The following is a 20,268-nucleotide window of genomic DNA, read 5'->3' as shown; positions in this document are numbered from 1 at the left end:
CTGGTGAGCCTTGTCATTTGTGGTATTTTTGTTCTGATTGCGGCCTTTTCTTTTCTGCCTAGAGAAGTTCCTTTAGTACTTGTCATAAGGCTGGTTTAGTGTTGCTGAATTCTCTCAGCTTTTGCTTACCTGTGAAGGTTTTGATTTCTCCTTCAAATCTGAATGAGAGCCTTGCTGGGTAGAGTAATCTTGGTTGGAGGTTTTTTCCTTTCATCATGCTAAGTATATCATGCCACTTCCTTCTGGCCTGCAGAGTTTCTGCTGAAAAGTCTGCTGATTAACCTTATATTAGGTTTCCCTTGTATGTTACTTGTTTCTTTTCCCTAGCTGCTTTCAAGATTTTCTCTTTGTCTTTCATTTTGGTCAGTTTGATTAATATGTGTCTCGGGGTGTTCCTCCTTGGGTTTATTTTATATGGTTCTCGTTGTGCTTCCTGGATTTGAGTGAGTGGTTCCTCTCCCATGTTAGGCAAGTTTTCGGCTGTTATCTCTTGGAATATGTTTTCTGTCCCCTTCTCTCTTCTCCTTCTGGCACCCCTATAATACGGATGTTGGAGCGTTTCATGTTGTCCCAGAGTTCTCTGAGACTCTCTTCGTTTGTTTTCAGTCTTTTTTTCTCTTTTCTGTTCTGCATCCGTAATTTCCACGAATCTGTCCTCCACCTTGCTTATTTGTTCTTCTGCCTCCTGTATTCTGCTGTTAGCTGCTTCTGGTGACTTTTTTATTTCAGTTACTGTATTTTGCATCTCTTCTTGTTTAAGTTTTCTATCTTGTATCTCTTTGGTCAGGGTTTCCTGTAAGTTATCCATCTTTGCCTCCAGTTTATTTCCAATGTCTTGCATCAATCATCTTCAGCATCAACAGTCTAAAGTCTTTTTCCTGGAGGCTGAGAATCTCCTGATCACTTAGCTGATTTTCGGGGGTTTTTCCTTTCTCCCTCATCTGAGGTATGTATAGTTCTCCGTCTTTTCATTTTGATAGGTTTTTGGTGTGGTGACCTTTTTACAGAGTAGAATTGTAGCCTCCCTTACTTCTGATGTCTGCCCCCCTGTGGCTGAAGTCAGTATGGGGGGGGCTTGCTGTAGGCTTCCTCTTGCCTGCCCCCTGGTAGGTGGAGCCGATTCTAATCCCTCTGGTGGGTGGGGCTTAGTCTCTGGATGGGATTAGAGGCAGCTGTGTGCCTGAGGGGGTCTTTAGGCAGCCTGTTTACTGAGGGGCGGGGCTGTGATCCCACCTGGATTGTTGTTTGGCCTGGGGCTTCTCAGCAGCTGGCTGATGGGTGGGGCCAGATTTTCCCCAAAGGGCCACCTCCAGAGAAAGGCAGCTGCTGAATATTCCCGAGAGCTTTGCTTTCAATGACCTTCCCTCACAACAAGTCACATTCACCCCTGTTTTCCCAGGATGTCCTCCAAGAACTGCAGTCAGGTTTGACCCAGATTCCAAAGGAGACTTTGCTTTGCCCTGGGACCCACGTGAAAGTCTGTGTGGGCCTCTTAAGAATGGGGTCTCTCTCGTCCCCCACCCCCCGCCCCGCCCCCGTCCTATGGAGCTCTTGCGTACAAGGCCCACTGGCCTTCAATGCCAGATGCTCCAGGGGCTCTTTCTCCCAGTGCCAGATCCCCACAGGTGAGAGTTTGATGTGGGGCTCTGAACTCTCACTCCTGTAGGTGAGTCTCTCTCCGTGAACCAGTTAGTTTTCAGTCTCTGGAGCTTCCCACCCGGGAGGTATGGGGTTGTTTATATCGTGAAATTGCCCCTTGTACCTCTTGATGTGGCCTCCTCTTTTTCTTCTTGAGTAGGGTATCCTTTTTAAGGTTTCCAGTCCATTTGAGTGGAGATTGCTCAGCCTTTAGTTGTGAATTTTGTTGTTTTTAGGCGAGAAGTTGAGCTCCAGTCCTTCTATTCCGCCATCTTAATCCGTTCCTCAAAATTAAGAACTTTTGGAGTTCCTGCTGTGGCACTTTTTTTTTTTTTTGTCTTTTCCAGGGCCACTCCCTTGGCATATGGAGGTTCCCAGGCTAGGGGTCTAATCGGAGCTATAGCCGCTGGCCTACACCACAGCCACAGCAACCTGGGATCTGAGCTGCATCTGCAACCTATACCACAGCTCATGGCAACGCCAGATCCTTAACCCACTGAGCGAGGCCAGGGATGGAACTCGCAACCTCATGATTTCTAGTCGGGTTCGTTAACCACTTGAGCCACTATGGGAACTCCTTCTGTGGCACTGGGTTAAAAATCCAACTGCAGCAGCTCAGGTTGCTGTGGAGGTGCAGGTTCAGTCTCTGGCTGGGCTCAGTGGGTTAAAGGATCTGGTGTTGCCACAGCTGCAGTCACTGGCCCCAGAACTTCCATATGCCACAGATGTGGTCATTAAAAAAACAATTTAATTTTAAAAATTAAAAACTTTTTGCTCATCAAAAGACACCACTTAATGGAGTTACCTCATGGCTCAGCAGGTTAATGATCCAGTGTTGTCACTGCCGTGGCTCTGATTGTGGCTGTGGTGCAGGTTTGATATGTGGTCCAAGAACTTCCATGTGCTGCCTGTATGGGCCAAAAAAAAGGGAACCACTTATAACTTCAGTAGGCAAGCCACGGACTGGGAGAAAATATTCATCAAAATATCTAACAAAGCACTTGTACCTAGAATATATGAGGAACTCTTACACCTTGATAATAAAAAGATTAATAGCCCAGTTTCTTTCCTTTTTTTTCTTTTTCTTTTTCTTTTTAGGGCTGTACCTGTGGCAAATGGAAGTTCCCAGGCTAGGGGTCAAATTGGTGCTGCAGCCGCCAGCCTCACCACAGCCACACCAACTTGGGATCTGAGTAGCATCTGTGACCTACACCACAGCTCAAGGCAATAACAGACCGTTAACCCACTGAGTAAGGCCAGGGATCGCACCTGTATCCTCATAGATAGTAGTCGGGTTCTAACCCACTGAGCCATAACCAGAACTAGCTCAGTTTTAAAAGTGGCAAAATATTTAAAGATGATTCATAAAGAATATGTACTGATGGCTAATAAGCACATGACAAGATGCTCAACATTATTAGTCATCAGGAAAATCCAAATTAAACCCACGGTGAGACCACTACACACTCACTAGAACAACGAAAATAAAAAATACTGATGTCATATATTGGCCTGAATGTAGAGCAATTTTTATGTTATTAGTAAGTGTAACATATTAGCTAGAATGTGGAGCAATTGAAACTCACATATTCTGGATGGAAGTGTAACATGATATATTCACTTTAGGAAAAAATCTGGTAGTTTCTTATAGAACTAAATATACACATGTCCTGTAACCCAGCAATTACATTCTTAGGTATTTACCCAAGACAAACGAGGCCCAAGCCTGTTAAAAGACTTGCACAGGAGTATTCATAGCTCAAAACTGGCTGTAATCCAAATGTCCATTAGTAGGAGAAAGGCTAAATAAACTGTGGCGTAATTTGATGTTACTGCTGTTGTATGCAGCATCATGGATGAATTTCTAAAGCGCTATGCCGAGTGAAAGAAACCTTATATAAAAGGATTCATATTGGTATAATTCCATTCACATGAAGCTGGTGAAAAAAAATCTATGGTGAAAATATGGGAATAGTATATGTTTGGGGTGAGGGAATAGTGGTTTGTTGGGGATTTACCAAGAAAGGACACAATGAAACTTTCTGGATCGATGGAAATGTTCCATATTCTTATAGGGATTTGGGTTACCTGAGTGGATGCATTTATCATACTCATTGATTGGTACACCTGAGATTTGTGCAATTCAGTGTAAGTTTACCTTTTTCAAAAAAGCAACATGAAAAAGTTGTCAACAAATACTGAATTCTGGTTAACATACATGCTGAAGTGTGTACTGATGTCCAGTCTACTTCGATTATTTTTTTCTCTTTTTTCTTTTTAGGGCTGCACCTGTGGCATACAGAAGTTCCCAGGCTAGGGATCGAATCGGAGCTTCAGCGGCCAGCCTACACTACAGCCACAGCAATGCCAGATCTAAGCCGCATCTGGGACCTACACCTCAGCTCACAGCAATGCCGGGTCAAGGCCAGGGACTGAACTCGCATCCTCATGGTACTAGTCGGATTTCTAACCCACTGAGCCACAACGGGAACTCCCACAGTCTACTCTGAGTTGCACTAACAACAACAAAAGAGTGGATAGATGCTAAATATGTAATAAAGAAAATATCAGAAAACATTAACAGCTGTAAAGTCTGGGTTATAGGTGTTTATACGGATGTTCACTGTTAAATCTTTAAACTGTTCTCTTTCCTGTGTTTGAAATTTTTCGTCGTGTATTGGGAAGAAGACGAGGTTCCTAGGGGATCAAATACAAGGCCTGATAAGTGGCATTTTCCAGATACATCGTAATGGCAACAAGAAAATATAAGCTGTCTAGAAATAAATATAACAACGGATTTGTATAATCTTTATGTGAAAAAGTATCAAACTTTGTTAAAACATGGTAAAGAAGACCCAAGTAAGGGGAGAGACACACCGTGTTCTCGTACAGCAGCTGTCTGTGTTATAAATGGGCCACTGATCCTCTAGACCGACTGCAGTGCCACGGTTTTAATCTACAAGTTGATCCTAAAATTTATCTGGAAGAGCAGAGTCCCAAGAATAACTCCCATAATTTGAGGACTAATAACAATTTGCATGGACTCGCCTTACAAATGTCCAGATTTATGATCAAGCTGTACTGGTTGAACAGTGTGGTGCCGGCGCAGGGGACAGAGCGGGAAAAACACAGTCAGGAGCAGCGCCCTGTGCACATGGAGACTTAGTACATGACGGAACTGACCCCGGGATAATGGATCACTCCTACAGAAAAAAAAAATAACAGCGAGATTCCTATCTCCGCTCATATGCAAAAATAAGTTTGGATATATTCATAAATTTAGTGTGAAAAATAAACCTGTAAGTCTTTTAGACGAAAATAAGTGACAGCATTAATGTTTCTTTCTATGTGTTAGAGATATTTTTCTTTTCTTTCCTTTTTTTGTTTTTCTTTTCCTTTTTTTTTTTTTCTTTTGGTTTATTTTTGGCTGTGCTTATGGCCTGTAGAAATTCCCAGGCCAGGGATCTAACCTGTGCCACCACAGCAGCCTGAGCCACTGCAGTGACGACTTGGGATCCTTAACCCACTACACTACAAGGGAACTCCAGAGATGTATTTCTTTTATGTAAAAACAGATACTATAAAGGAGAATGATAAATTTGATTATATTAAAATTAAATTCTTTGTTGACTCCATTCAAAAAAGTAAAAAGACTGAGAGAACATTTTCAGTGAATATAATCTACAAATAATTAGTATCCAGGATGTATCAGGTAACTGCCTTTAATTCAATAAGAAAAAAGTTGGGAAACCTAATAGAATAGGCCGGGGATCTACCCTGAGCCCTCTGCACCAGTGGGTTCCCCAGCCATGGCTGTGGAGGGCTGCTACGCTGGAGCACACCATTTCACCTAAGGGACTTGAACACCTGCAGATTTCGGTATCTGCTGGGGGTACTGGAGCCAGTTCCCCACGGATACTGCGGGAGTACTGTGAACAGGCGGTTCACGGTGGAGGAAACGCTACTGGCCAATAAATACATGAAACATTTTTAACCTCACTAGTAATTATGGGAAGTACCAATTGAAACCATACTGTGATACGATCACAGTCATTGGGTCGGCAAAAATTAAACAGTCTTAACAAATACCAGGTATTGGAGAGTGTGTGAAATTGTTGAACAAATATTTTGGAGCGTCTGCTACCTGCCAATCACTGTTCTAAGTCATTGAGATGCATTAGCAAAACAGACTAAGATCCCTGTACGCATGGAGCTTAGATTCTAGTGGAGGAAGACAAAAAAATAAGCGATAACCATAATAAACGAGTAAATTACGTAGTACGTTGGAAGCGGTAAGTGTATTGAAAGTGTTTTGGTTATAAATAAGAGTAAAGTGGAGGAAGGGGGATGGGGTGGAAGATAAGTTGTAATATTATCGAGAGCCGTCAGGGTAGTGGGCTTCATCAAGAACTCAGGTGAAAATTGAGCCAAGAGATGTCATGGCTGTAGGGAGTTAGCCAAGGAGCTGTGTCTGGGAGAGGGCGTCATAGGCAGAGGGCACAGATTAGCACAAGGATTTAAGGCTGAGTAAGTTTAAGGCTGACTGACGTGTCTGGCGAACAAGAGTCCTGTGTGGCTGGATTGGAGTTCCTGTCGTGGCTCAGTGGTTAACGAACCCGACTCGCATACGTGAGGATTCGGGGTTGATCCCTGGCCTCGCTCAGTGGGTTAAGGATCTGGTGTTGCCCTGAGCTGTGGTGTAGGTCGCAGACACAGCTTGGATCTGGCCTTGCTGTGACTGTGGGGTAGGCTGACAGCTGCAGCACGGATTTGACCCCTAGCCTGGGAACCTCATATGCCATGGGTACGACCCTTTAAAAAAAAAAAAAAAAAAAAAAAGAGTGCTGTGTGGCTGGATTAGAGTCTGCAAGGGGCAGAGAGGAGGTCAGAGAGATACTGGGATGGGGAATGGGCCACCCATCTAGGTATTTATGTTGACTTTGACTTTTATTCTTTTTTTTTTTTTTTTTCCTCCGCCCTGCTTTTTAGGGCTACGAATGAAAGTTCCTGGGCTAGAGATTGAATCAGAGCTTTGGGCAATGGCAGGGATCTGAGCTGCATCTGTGACCTACACCGTAGCTGACAGCAGTGCCACTCAGTGGGAGCCTTAACTCACTGAGTGAGGCCAGGGATTGAACTGCATCTTCATGGATACTAGTTAGGTTTGTGACCCACTGAGCCACAGCTGAAACTCCTGAATTTCATTCTTGAATGAAAGGGGGATTCAGTCCAGGATTTTGAGCCGGGAGTGTTGTGATCTAACTGATGTTTGAAAGGATCACTCTGGGAGTTCCTGTTGTGGCTCAGCAGTACCAAATCCCACTGGTGTCCGTGCAGACGCAGGTTCAGTCCCTGGCCCTGCTCAGTGGCTTAAGGATCTGGCGTAGCATTGGGCAGTGATGTAGGTTGCAGATGAGGCTCGGATCTGGTGTTGCTGTGGCTGTGGTGTAGACTGGCACCTGCCTGCAGCTTGGATTTGACCCCTCGCCTGGGAGCCTCCATATGCTTGGGTTTGGCCCTAAAAAGACAAGCAGACCAAAAAAAAAAATGGATCACTGTAAGGAGTTCTCATTATAGCTCAGTGGGAACGACCAGACTAGGAACCATGAGGATGCAGGTTTGATCCCTGGCCCTGCTCAGTGGGTTAAGGATCCTGAATTGCCGTGAGCCTCATTGCTTTAGGTCACAGACGCAGCTCAAATCCCGAGTGGCTATGGTTGTGGTGTAGGCTGGCAGCTGTAGCTCCAATTTGACCCCTAGCCTGGGAGCTTCAATATGCTGCAAGTGCAGCCCTAATTAAAAGGAGCTCTCTGTTTTGTTGAGAATAGACCACAGAGGGATAAGGATAGAGGAGGAGGGGGTTGGCAGAGCCTCCTTGCCTGCCCGCTTGCATCCCTCACAATTGTCCTCTCCTAATAAATCTATTTCATGCCTTAAAAAAAAAAAAAAAAAAGAAGAGGAGGGGTTCACCAGTTGTGAGGCCATTGGGAGGCTGAGATCAGGGTGGCTTAGATTGCAGTAGCAAAACCCAAGAAGTTTTTCTGTTACTCATTTAGCACTAAAACGTGATCTAATTCGAACTCTTCTGTTGACAAAACTGAACTGAGACTCTTCACAGTTTTTATAACGTTTATTGTGCCTGTCATACATTTTACTGGAGAAATTTTAATGTGTTTGATGTATTTTGTTGGTGAACCAGTATTTGCTGAGGGTGTTATATAAAATATATATATATACACACACATATACTGTTCCTTTAATTACCTGCCCCATTCTAATTTCTAAAACATACTTACATCCAGGGTTTTTGTTTAAGAAATTGTAAGCATTTTTGTCTTTGGAGATATTGAAAAATGATTGTATTCTGGCTGTATTTTCTTTCTTTTCTTTTTCTTTTTGTCTTTTTGTCTTTTTAGGGCTGCACTCATGACATATGGAGGTTCCCAGACTAGGGGTCGAATCGGAGCTGTAGCCGCCAGCCTACACTACAATCACAGCAACACAGGATCCGAGCTGCGTCTGTGACCTACACCACAGCTCATGGCAATGCCGGATCCTTAACCCACTGAGTGAGGCCGGGGATTGAACCAGCAACCTCATGGTTCCTGGTCGTATTTGCTTCTGCTGTGCCACAACAGGAACTCCGCCTTTTTTTTTTTTTTTTTTTTTTTTTTAAATAATGGCTGCACCCTCAGCATAGGAAAGTTCTCAGGCCAGGGATTGAATCTGAGCTGTGGCTGCGACCTACACCATAGCTGCAGCAATGGTGGATCCTTTAACCCACTGTGCCAATCCAGGGATTGAACCTCTGCCTCCATAGTGACCCAAGCTGCTACGGTCGAATTCTTAACACTGTGGCACAGTGGAAACTCCCTACAATATTTTCTTTTTTTTGTCTTTTTAGGGCAGTATCCGACCTACACCACAGCTCACAACAATGCTGGGCTCGTTAACCACTGAGCCACGAAGGGAACTCCCAATATTTTCTAATTAAAGAAAATATTCTACAAGTTCCGTTGTGGCTTAGCAGGTTAAGGATCAGGCTTGATCACTGCTGTGGCTCAGGTTAACAGCTATGGCACAGATTCAGTCCCTGGCCTGAGAACTTCTGCATGCCACAGGCGTGGCCAGAAAAACCAGAAGTAAAAACATTCGCTTTCATTCCTTTCACATCCCTCACTCTGATGATATGAATCCTTTACAGCCGATGGCTGGTCCAGTGAGTGCCTGGCACCCACACTGGCGAGCTGCTTCCATCTAGTGGGTAAAATGCTGCAAGTCTCCTGGGAGACGTTGCTTTCTGGGAAGGAAGAATGAGATGACGGCTGACCAGACTGTTTATTTCCCTAAAATTTAAAAGACAGGGAGACATTATTTAGAAATATTTGACCTTTGCCATTTTTAAGACATTGCTGTAAATCTCCTCGGACGTGTAGGGCAGACCCGTAGACTCAGATGTAACCTTCTTTCTCCCTAACTTGCGTTTGTGTTTTGTTTTGCAGAAGGAGCTGAGCCTTCCGAGAAGAGGCAGCTTGTAAGTAGCCGGCGATCGCGATCTCCTGCTGAGGAGTCTCTCCTGGGCTGGGCTCGGTGCCACTCGGAGGGAGGAATTCCGCTCGGGCGGGTTTCTTCCCCAAGGCGTCTGCGCCCGTGGCCGGCGCTCTCACCGGGCCATCTCCTCCCCTCGCCTTCGTCACTCTCCACCCCCGTCCTCTTTTCTGTGTCACTTTTTGCATTTGGGGGATAGCAGACACTTAAGTACCCGTCACAGTCTTATGTGTATGTTTTTTGGAGTTTACTGAGTTTTTGGAGAAAGCTGAAATTAAAACTCAGCGACTTCATCTGTCTTATGGGAGAAGTGAGAGGCCACCTTTTCTGACACCTGGGGGCAAGGGCAGAAACTAAATTGGGGTTCATGGTTAGAACAGTGCTGTCTTTCACTTGTTCTTTTCTGGCTTCAGGGCTAGGGAGATTCGTGAATAATCATTGTCCCTGGATTTTGATTTCTTAAATTTTCTTAGCCTGCTTTTTCTCTAAGAATTCCTAATGGGGCAGTACTACAAATTTGGATAATTAGAATCATCTGGAATACTTATTATGCAGATTAAAATACACATTTAAATAGTAATAAACAGTTCACGTGCAGATTCCAAACTTATTTAAATTAGAATCTCCATGTTGGGGCCCCAAAACCTTTATTTTTTTACATTTGCACCCACACTTACCGTGATTTGCTAAGAAGCCAAATTTGGGGTAACACTAAGGAAATAGGGCTATGATAAAACAGTGGCTTTGAAAAATTTCTTTGCAGAAAGGCATGATACATAATTACGGAGGAGGACACAACAGTATTCATATTTGTTGATTAGGTGTACTTTATACACACATTATATATGTTTAAAAATGTGTGGAACACGTAATTCTTTCTGTTCCTGTCATTATGGGATTTTGTTCTGTAAAAATGCTCTAGTGATTAAGTAGGACTGTCCTCTAAAGAGTCTCGTCAGGTCATTTTGGCTGTTTTATGAAAGCTCACTGTGATTTGATATTAAACTAGAGTTACCAGTCAGAAACATCTTAGGGTTCAGTCTTGGCAGTGTCACTTAAATAGCTTGCAACATAGATGAATCACTTCATTTTGTCAGTTGCCTCATCTATAAAATGAGTATCGGAGTTCCTGTCATGGCTCAGTGGTTAACGAATCCAACTGGGAACCATGAGGTTGCAGGTTCGATCCCTGGCCTTGCTCAGTGGGTTAAGGATCTGGCGCTGCCGTGAGCTGTGGTGTAGGCTGAAGACGCGGCTCGGATCCCGAGTTGCTGTGATGTAGGCCAGCAGCTCCAGTTCTGATTAGACCCCTAGCTTGGAAACCTCCATATGCCGAGGGAGCGGCTCCAGAAAAGGCAAAAGGCCGGAAAAAAAAAAAAAAAAAAAAAATCATGGTACCACCTGATTTTTTTTTTTTCTTAGAGCTATTAGAAGAATCACTTAGCATATGCGATAGTGCTTCAGTTTTTAGTTTTATTCTAAGGTGTATTAGTTTCAGAATTCTTGTAAATATATGAGTTTAAGTGTGGATGTATTGTCTTAGTTGAGAGCCGCAGTTCTGTCTTCAAGTTCATTTCTAGCAGAGGATCTCAGTGGCCTTGTACACACTGGGCAGGGGCACGGCGGGGACTCTTAGTGGAGGGAGGCACTGAGTAGGTGTAACGAGTCAAGAGGGAGCGGCTTTTCAGCACAGTGTTCAGCAAACACTTGTATACGGTCACTCTCATGTTATTTCTGGCATTTTCTCCTTTGGTTCCCTGTATTTGGAAGTTGTCTGAGATTTGCCTTTGCAAAAGACTAGGTGACATGAATTAAGGCACAAGGAAGGCGGCTTCTTCCAGGAATGTGTGTCTCTAAATGAACAGAGTTTGCTGAGAAGGAAGGATATCCTGTGAACATGATTTTTATTTGAAACCAGAGGAACTGGGGGATCAATTTAGTTTTAAACTAGAGGAATTTCTTGGTTCTTTTAGTGGTATCTAAAGTTAGGGCTGGGGAGTTCCCATAGTGGCTCAGTGGTAATAAACCTGACTAGTATCCATGAGGATGCAGGTTTGATCCCTGGCCTCATTCAGTGGGTTAAGGATCCGGTGCTGCCATGAGCTGTGGTGTAGATTGCAGATGTGGCTCGGATCCCACGTTGCTGTGGCTGTGGCATAGACCAACAGCTACATCTCTTTTTCAACCCCTAACCTGGGAACTTTGATATGCTGCTGGTGAGACCCTAAAAAATAGCAAAAAAATAAAAAATAAATAAAAAATAAAAAATAGGAGTTCCCATTGTGGCGCAGTGGTTAACAAATCCGACTGGGAACCATGATGTTTCGGGTTCCATCCCTGGCCTTGCTCAGTGGGTTAAGGATCCGGCGTTGCTGTGAGCTGTGGTGTAGGTCGCAGGCGAGGCTTGGATCCCGAGTTGCTGTGGCTGTGGTGTTGGCTGGCGGCTGCAGCTCCGATTAGACCCCTAGCCTGGGAACCTCCATATGCTGCAGGGAGCGGCCCTAGAAAAGGCGAAAAGGCAAAAAGACAAAAATAAAAAGTTAGGTCTGTTCTAATTGCCTTTAAATATTTAATTAATAAAGATCAGAAAGAAATACTTTTTAATAAAAGAACTCACAGAGTTCCCTAGGGTCCAGCGATTGAGGGTCCAGCATAATCTCTAATGTTAGAGAGTAGAAAACGTTTCACTCCAGATGGAGCTGGGAAGTATGGACACTTGTCACGGCTTTGCCACCGCCAAGTTGTGTGTGGTTTCAACAGGAATTTCTGGGCTGGAATTGTCTCACTTGTAAAATGAAGGGACTGGCTTACGTGGTCTCTACGCTTAGTCGTCTCCCCAAATAATTGAAGCTCCATGGTACCTCTTCTGCAGACAGCTGGCCAGGTTTTTGTAGGGAGTGTGCAGTAGGAGGCAAAGCATGGCTTAGCGTCTGCAGTAGAGAAGCCAGGAAGGTAAGAACCACAAAACACAAGGTGTTTGAGGGAGTTCCCGTTGTGCCTCAGCGGTAAGAACGAACCTGACTAGTATCCATGAGGATGTGGATTTGATCCCTGGCTCAACTCAGTGGGTTAAGGATCCACTGTTGCCATGAGATGTGGTGCAGGTCGCAGATGTGGCTCGATCTGGCGTGGCTGTGGCTGTGGCTGTGGCTGTGGCCAGCAGCTGTAGCTCTGGCTTGACCCCTAGCCTGGGAACCCCCATATGCTACAGGTATGACCCTAGAAAAAACAAAAAAAGACAAAAAAGAGATAATAAGGTGTTTCAATAGGTTTAATTAATACTTATATTTTTGTAGTAAATGTGGAGAAACTGATATTAATAATGCAAGTGACCTACCATTTGTCCCATTGTTTCTTAACCTTGTAGCCCAGTCTGGGAAGCTTTAACAGTTGTTGTAATTATCCTCGGAGTCTTGGTCAGAAGTAGAGGAGTAGTGTACTTATATCTCTGTTTGCTTCGGCCCCAGAATGGCTCTTGCAAGAACAGATCCTACTGTATGCCCACCAGTTATAAAGCCATTTCCTTTGGCTTATTCTCTCTAGTATACTTGATGGGTGCAGAGAGATTTGGGGTTTGCACCTAGTTTGGTATTATTTTTTGAGAAGGAGTCATTCGTTTAATTAGTATAGTATAATTTTAAAAATAGCTGATCACTGTAAAATGAAGTTCAGTGATTTTAGAGGCTCTCAATTGTTATGCTTTCTCCATGTAATATGATAGTTGCAAGTAAAATGGACAGGAAACAAAAAATGGATTTCTAGATGTTTGTGATATCTTTCTGTTACACAAAATACACTTCCACCTAACCAGTAATTCCTCCAGTGTCTCCACATTGGTAAGTGGAATTATAGCAGGGAAGTAAAGAGCCTGGGCTTGAGATCAGGCATACTTGGTTGAATCTTTGTACTACCATTTACAAGTTATGTTTTTGTTTGTTTTTTTGCCTCCATTCATTTATTCATTTGTTGAAATTAATTCATCTATCCGCCCATCTATTATACTATAATTAAGTTTTTATGATGTGCAGGCCCTGTTGTAGATACGGGAGATAAAGTGTTTTAGCAGACAAAGTTTTTGTCCTTGAAGTTCCCTGGTGGTTCAGTGGGTTGAGAGTCCAGCTATGTCACTGCTGTGGCATGCCTGGGAACTTCCACATGCTCTGGTTGTGGCCAAAAAGAAAAAAAAAGTTCTTGGTCTCATGGAATTTCCTTTCTATGCAAGAGTGACAGACAGACAAAAGCATGTATGGTATGTCATGGTATTGAGTGCTATAAAGAAAAATAAAACCGGAAAATGAGATATGAGAATACGTGTTTTTGTGAGGCAGGGGTTGAAATTGTAAGTCGTATTTTTTAGGGATTTTCTCATTAAGGTGATGTTTGAATTGAGTACGGGAGTCTGGAGTGAGTGATGTTGACGTAATATATTGGTCATGAACATTCCAGGTAAGGTGACAGCATATGCCAAGGTCCTGAGGTGGGAACCTGCTTGGCTTCTATGTTGAAGCATAGAAAGGAGGCTAGAGTTGCTGTTGATGAGTTCTTTAGTTTCAACTACTATACTTAGGTCTTTGATCAATTTCGAGTTGATTTTTCTATGTGATGTAAGGTAAGTATCTTCATTCTTTTGTATATGAATATCTAATATTCTCAGGACTATTTTTTTTTTCCTTTGGCCATACCCATAGCACATGGAGGTTCCCGACCCATGACCACAGCGGCAGCAATGCTGGATCCTTAACCCACTACTCCACAATGGGAACTCCTATCGGGACTATTTGTTGAAGAGACTGTCCCAGAGTTCCCATTGTGGCGAAGTGGAAATGAATCTGACTAGGAACCATAAGGTTATGGGTTCGATCCTTGGCCTTGCTCAGTCGATTAAGGATCTGGCGTTGCTGTGAGCTGTGGTGTAGGACGCGACACGGCTCGGACCTGGTGTTGCTGTGACTGTGGTGTAGGCCAGCCGCTACAGCTCCGATTAGACCCCTAGCCTGGGAACCTCCATATGCTGCAGGTATGGCCCTAAAAGGACAGAAAAGACCAAAAAAAAAAAAAAAAAGTCCCTAATCCATTGAATGGTCTTGACATCCTTGTCAGAAGTTTTTGACCATATATGTGGAGAATAATTTATTTTGGGGCTCTATTCTATTTTGTTGGCCTATATGTCTGTCCTTTTCTCTATTTTTGCAAAAAAAAAAATTACTGAGATTTTGATAGGGAATTTATTGAATTTGTATGTCAGTTTGGGTGATAGTTTCAGACAATATGAAGTCTTTGATTCCACGAACATGGGATGTTTTTCCACTTAAATATTTAATTTCTTTGAGAAATATTTTGTAGTTTTCAGTGTATAGGTCTTCACTTCCCTAGTTGAATTTATTCCTAAATATCTTATTCTTTGTGATGTTATTATGAATGGAATTGTTTTTTAAATTCTTTTTTGGATTGTTCATTGTTAGTGTTTATATGCAGTTGCTTTTTGTATATCGGATTTGTTTTCTGCAGCTTTGCTGAATTTCTTTCTCATTGCGCTTTTAATTCGTGTTTTCCAGATGACCAGTGATGTTCAGCATCTTTTTTGTGCACCTGTTAGCTATTTGCCTTTCTTCTCTGGAGAAATGTTTATTCAAAGCCTTTACCCATTTAAAAATTTGAGTTGTCTTTTGATTGTTGAATTGTTAGAGGACTTTATATATTCTCTATACTAGACCCTTATCAGATACTTGATACACAAATATTTTCTCCCATTCAGTGGGTTGTTTTAATTTCTTGATAGTGACCATTGATGCACAAAAGTTTATAATTTTGATGAAGTCCAGGTTATTTGCTTTTGCGGCAGGGGGGGTGTGCTTTTGATACTTTATCTAAGAAAAACCATTGCCTAATTTAAGATTTCATTTGTTCCTGGGCCTTAATTTATAAAGGTAGCTGATGAATGACACAAAGAGTCTAATGCTATCAAAAGAAGAATTTATTACTCACCCTTTCCTCAAGAGTTTGGGCAAGCGTGTCATGCAGGGCCACGTGAGAAAGCACCAGTTTTGGTCAGGAGGCAGAAAGTTGCCAGGGGCAGTCAGAGAGCCTTTCCTGGGAGTTCCCTAAAAGAGGCAAAGCAGAGCAGGGTAGACAGGTTAGGACTGACTGCTTTGAATAATGTCGGTGGGTTCTGGGCTGTAGAAATGGACCAGTTGTCTGGTCCTTGGCCCGGCTTGGTAGAGGGCAGGGGAGGTAATTGGCTTGTTGTGTGAGAATTTGATTGAAGGAGGTGATTGGGAGTCTGCACTCGGGATTGACTGCAGGGTTTGCAGTAGGATTCTTGCATACCGACAGAAGCCGGGTTGCGGGGGAGATCTGCACAAGTTTGGCTGTTAGTTTGACTGGCAATTAATGGATGCCAATAGGCAAATACAGAATGTAAGCAAACAGAATGAGGTTGCCATAATTCACCTGTTTCCTTTTAAGGGTTTTATGGTTTTAGCTCTTACTCTAGGGCTTTGATTCATTTATCAGTTAATTCTTACATGTGGTGTAAGGTAGTGGACAGCTCTTTTTTCAGCACCATCTGTTGAAAGAACTTTTCTTTCCCTATTGAATGGTTGTTTTATGTTTGAACAAGGTCGCTAGTTGCTCAGACTGTTAGGGAGAGCAGGAGTGAAAGCAGGAAAATAAGTGAGGAAACCATTACATAATTCAGTCAAGGTGATGATTGCTTGGAGAGGGTGGTAGCAGTTTTAGGTGGTAAAAAGTGGTTAGATTCTGGATGTATTTTGAAAGGAGAGCCGATGATGTTTTTGCTAGTTAATTTTGGTATATGAGAAAAAGAGAGGAATTGAGTGCGACGGTAAGGTTTTGAGGCTGAGTTGGTAGAAGATATGGTTGCCATTTATTGAGCAAGATAGGAAATGTGAGTGGAGCAGGGGTTTTTTGTTGTGGTTTTGCTCTTGGGAGGGCAGGACGGGGATTGTTAGAGGAATTAGGTCTTTGGGGCTTGCTTGGCGTCCAAGAAGGAGTGTTGACAAGGCAATTGCATATATGAGTCTGGGGATCAAGGATGAGATATACATTTAGGGATTGACAGCATATAGATTTATTTGTTTGTTTGTTTGTTTATTGTCTTTTTACCTTTTCTAGCGCCACACCTGAGGCATATGGAGGCTCCCAGGCTAGGGGTCCAATCGGAGCTGTAGCCGCCGGCCTACCCACAGCCGCAGCAACGCGGGATCCGAGCATCGTCTGCGACCTGCACCACAGCTCATGGCAGTGCCGGACCCTTAACCCACTGAGCAAGGGCAGGGACCGAACCCGCACCCTCATGGTTCCCAGTCAGATTCGCTAACCACGGAGCCACGACGGCAACTCCATAGATGATATTTAAAGCTATGAGATTGGATGAAATAAACTACTGAAATGCTGCTTCAGTGGCCAGCTGGCTGGTGAAGGTCCGTGAACTCTGTTACCAGTTTGCCACGCGTGTTCAGCGAGAAGCTCAGAGTGGGCAATCTGGCATCGTTGTGACCTTCAAGCATTTGATCATTTCCGTTCATTCATTTTTATTTTATTTCGTGATGTTTGTGATGGACTGAACATGTCGCTTGGTCTTTCCCCACAGCTGGTTTGAGAAGCACTGACCTGGTGAGGGAGTGAATCTAGACAGAAATGAGATCTAAGGGCTGAGTCCCGGGAACGTCCGGGTTTACTGGTCAGGGGAGGAGGGAGTCTGTCGGCAAAGAAGCTGACAGCGAACAGCCAGTCGAGCTGGCAAGAAAAAATGTTGGCAGTTGTTAAGTCTAAGTGGAGGGTATATAGATTCATTTAGCTATCCTTGTTCCTTCTCTGATGTTTTGGGGAGGAATTAGTGAGTATATACTGTTATTTCAAAGTGATTTGCTGCAAAGAGGATCGTAGAATAGAAATCAGGTGATAGTTAGAAAAGCTTATGGAGTATTTTTTCCCTCTCTTTTAAAACATGAAAAGGAGATATATCATGTTTGTAGGTCAATGAAATTATCCAGTAGTGAAGGAAAAGTTGATGCAGGAGAGGAGAGAATCGTTGCTGGAATATTCTTGAGTAAGCAGAGTGGAGGCCATTTAGGTCCATGTGGAGGTATTGGCCTTAGGCAGAAGTGGTAGCATTGTGTCCACAGTGGTCTCAGGGACCTCATCTTACTTGTAAAAGATTATGCGTGTAAAATATATGGCATAGTGCCTTCAATTAAGCCCTCAACTCTCTGTTATTCTGGTAGAGTTTCGTGTAGTGCCTATTACTAGTAGACTTTGAAAAAAACGATAGTTGTTTATTATTGTTTTATTATTAGCAGGCCATAATTACCTGTTAGAAGCTATAAATTCTTCATAACAATGAGTTAGTAAAATCCTCACCCGTTAAATGAACAATAGTGTGCTTTAGAAAAGCCACAGGACATTGGTCTTCAGTCACTTTGGTTGCATTAGGGAAGAGAGCAGCTGAATTCCAATATGGGGAGTGAGAACGCCCAGGCCTGCAATGGTAAGTGCTTTGCTGGGGCAAGTTGGTTATGAAGTTCTTTTGGCCTGGCTCATACCGTTTATTTTAGATGTAGCTTCCTGAAATTGAATCATTTTCATTTTTAGAAGGCTATTTCATTTTTAAACCCATCTGGATTTTTTTTTTTAATGTCTTAGAAAATCCAGTCTAGAATATCTGATCTAAAAGAGTTAATAGCTTTGTTGAAAGTATACCTATCTGTGGAAAAAGAATCGAAAGAAAATGAAATTCTAAAGCTCTTTGTTTACCCAAGCCATGAGAGTATTGTATTTTGCTTTTCTCAGTCGAAACAGCTCTGAATGGCTTCTGCTCAGCTCTGTGGAGAGTTCCTCTTGGCAATTCCTTTCAAATAAGGTTTTAAAATTTATTTATATGTGAATTTCAGCACGGACACCTAGGCCCTACACTTAGAAGCTCAATGTAAATAGTGTTTGTCTCTAGTTAACAAGAAAGTAAAGCTTTTCTAATACCCATTAATTACAGCTTAAGGTAATTATCCTCATATTTGTTGAAGTGTCTTTGCTTTATTTCCTTGAGGTTGTGAGCAGTCAGTGGAGGTAAAGAACGGATCGTAGGGGAGTTCCGTCGTGGCTCAGTGGTTATCGAACCTGACTAGTATCCATGAGGACGCGGGTTCAATCCCTGGCCTGGATGCAGCATTGCCACGAGCTGTGGTGTAGGTCACAGACACGGCTCGGATCTTGAGTTGCTGTGGCTGTGGTGTAGGCCGGTGACTACAGCTCCAACTTGACCCCTAACCTGGGAACCTCCCTATGCCACCAGTGCAGCCCTAAAAGACACACACACACACACAGACACACACACACACACAAAAGAAGAAGAATAGCCTGTAGGAGTGAAGAGGTTTCTAGAGTACCTGTTGTGCTGTATGTGTGTGTTGCTGTTGGCGGCTTTTATCAGACCCGAGGATGGGTTATCCTTGGTGGCTTTATTAATCCTTGAGGATGGGTATCTTTTTGCAGTGTTGACTTTCTCATTTGGGGAGTGGACTTGGATGGTAGATATTAGATGAAAGTAAATGCCAGGTGTCTGCAGGGATAGGCGTTGGGCAGGGAGGGGTTCCTGGAGCTCAAGGATATGATGTGTCAAACCTTGTCCCTGTGGGAGTTCCCATCATGGCGCAGCGGAAACGAATCCGACTAGGAACCATGAGGTTGCGGGTTCAATCCCTGGCCTCGCTCAGTGGGTTAAGAATCCAGTGTTGCCGTGAGCTGTGCTGTAGGTCACAGATGCCGCTTGGATCCTGCGTTGCTGTGGCTGTGGCGTAGGCCAGCAGCAGTAGCTCCAGTTAGACCCCTAGCCTGGGAACCTCCACCCATATGCCGTGGACGTGGCCCTAGAAAGAAAAAAAGACAGACAAACTCTGTCCCTGTGAAACTGACATGTGAAACAGCGTATGTACTTTCCTGCTCTGATGCCACCTGGTGGTATCTGCCTGGATGGATGCTTCTGGAGAGTGTGCTAAAAAGAGATAGCACCTGCTACACCTGTAAACCCTCTGTGTGGTGTCAGTGGTGCCTGATATAAGGCTTTAGTTTCTCTGTGGACTTTGAAAATCTGGAAATTTGGGTACCTGCAAAGACTGTGAAGCCCAGAGCGATAGCCACGTGTTACATTTAATGGTCTTTTTAAACAGTTGGGCTTATCTGGGAAATGATCTCACATAGGTTCTTCGCCTCTCTAGTGGGAAGGCAGAGCTTGGCAGGGGTTGGCATGGACGGAGCAAGAGTTACTCCGAGTTCCCCAGCAGAAACTTTTTGTTTGTTTGTTTGTTTGTTTAAAAATGGACATGGGAGTTCCCCCTGTGGCTCAGTGAACCTGACTAGCATCCATGAGGACGAGGGTTCAATCCCTGCCCTTGCTCAGTGGGTAAGGATCTGGCATTACTGTGGTATAAGTCGCAGACAAGGCTCAGATCCCGTGTTGCTGTGGCTGTGGAGTAGGCCGGCAACTGTAGCTCTGATTTGACCCCTAGCCTGGGAACCTCCGTGTGCCAAGAGTGTGGCCCTAGAAAGACAAAAAGACCAAAGGGCCAAAAAAAAAAAAAAAAAAAAAAAGGAAGTGATTTCTCGATGAACAATAAGTATGTGGACACAGGTCCTGAAAATGAGAACTTGCTTTGTTACTGTCATCTTAAAACAGCTATTGTTATACTAATGGTCTTCGCAGTTGTATCTCTCGACCTTGCAACTACCAATTCACCATAATGTGCTTGGATATTTCATAGACAGCTCAACTTCAGCATTTATGAAACTGAGGTCATCGTCTTTCTCAAAAACCTACTCTTCTCTTATTCTTTAGCTTATTACTAAGTGGTACCCCTTCCTCAAGATAGAAAACTTATTTTATTCTTGTTACCTTCCCCTTCCTCACACCAACTCCTTTCTATTAAACCTCTCAAATATCTTTTAATTTCCTCTGTTTCTTTTTACTGCCACTGGTCTGTCCATGTAGTGCAAGGCCGTTATAATCTCTTGGCTCTGCTACTGGTATGACTACCTATCCAGTCTTTCTTTGTCTAGTATTGCCTACCC

General features: G+C 43.5%; 1 protein-coding gene and 1 long non-coding RNA gene across 2 annotated transcripts in view; one reads left to right on the top strand and one right to left on the bottom strand.

Moving 5' to 3' along the window:
* The window catches only part of MAST2 (microtubule associated serine/threonine kinase 2), a 212,218-nt gene that overhangs the window by 95,751 nt on the left and 96,199 nt on the right, over positions 1 to 20,268 (top strand). Inside the window, 1 exon segment of the mRNA XM_021096724.2 lies at positions 9,141 to 9,172. Coding sequence (XP_020952383.2) covers positions 9,141 to 9,172 — 32 coding nt within the window.
* LOC146403004 (uncharacterized) lies at positions 14,362 to 19,792 on the bottom strand. The gene is made up of 2 exons (XR_014808442.1): positions 19,704 to 19,792; positions 14,362 to 16,316 (listed from the first exon to the last, which is right to left on the bottom strand). It is a non-coding gene; the product is annotated as an uncharacterized LOC146403004 (long non-coding RNA).

Source organism: Sus scrofa, chromosome 6 (genome assembly GCF_054392235.1).
Source record: "Sus scrofa isolate SSC_HxYL_T2T_F1_AM1 chromosome 6, Sscrofa_HxYL_maternal_Yorkshire_Landrace_v2.0, whole genome shotgun sequence".
NCBI classification, from domain to species: Eukaryota; Metazoa; Chordata; class Mammalia; order Artiodactyla; family Suidae; genus Sus; species Sus scrofa.
The sequence above is the reverse complement of the archived record's forward strand: the minus strand, read 5'-3'. Positions and strand labels throughout refer to the sequence as shown.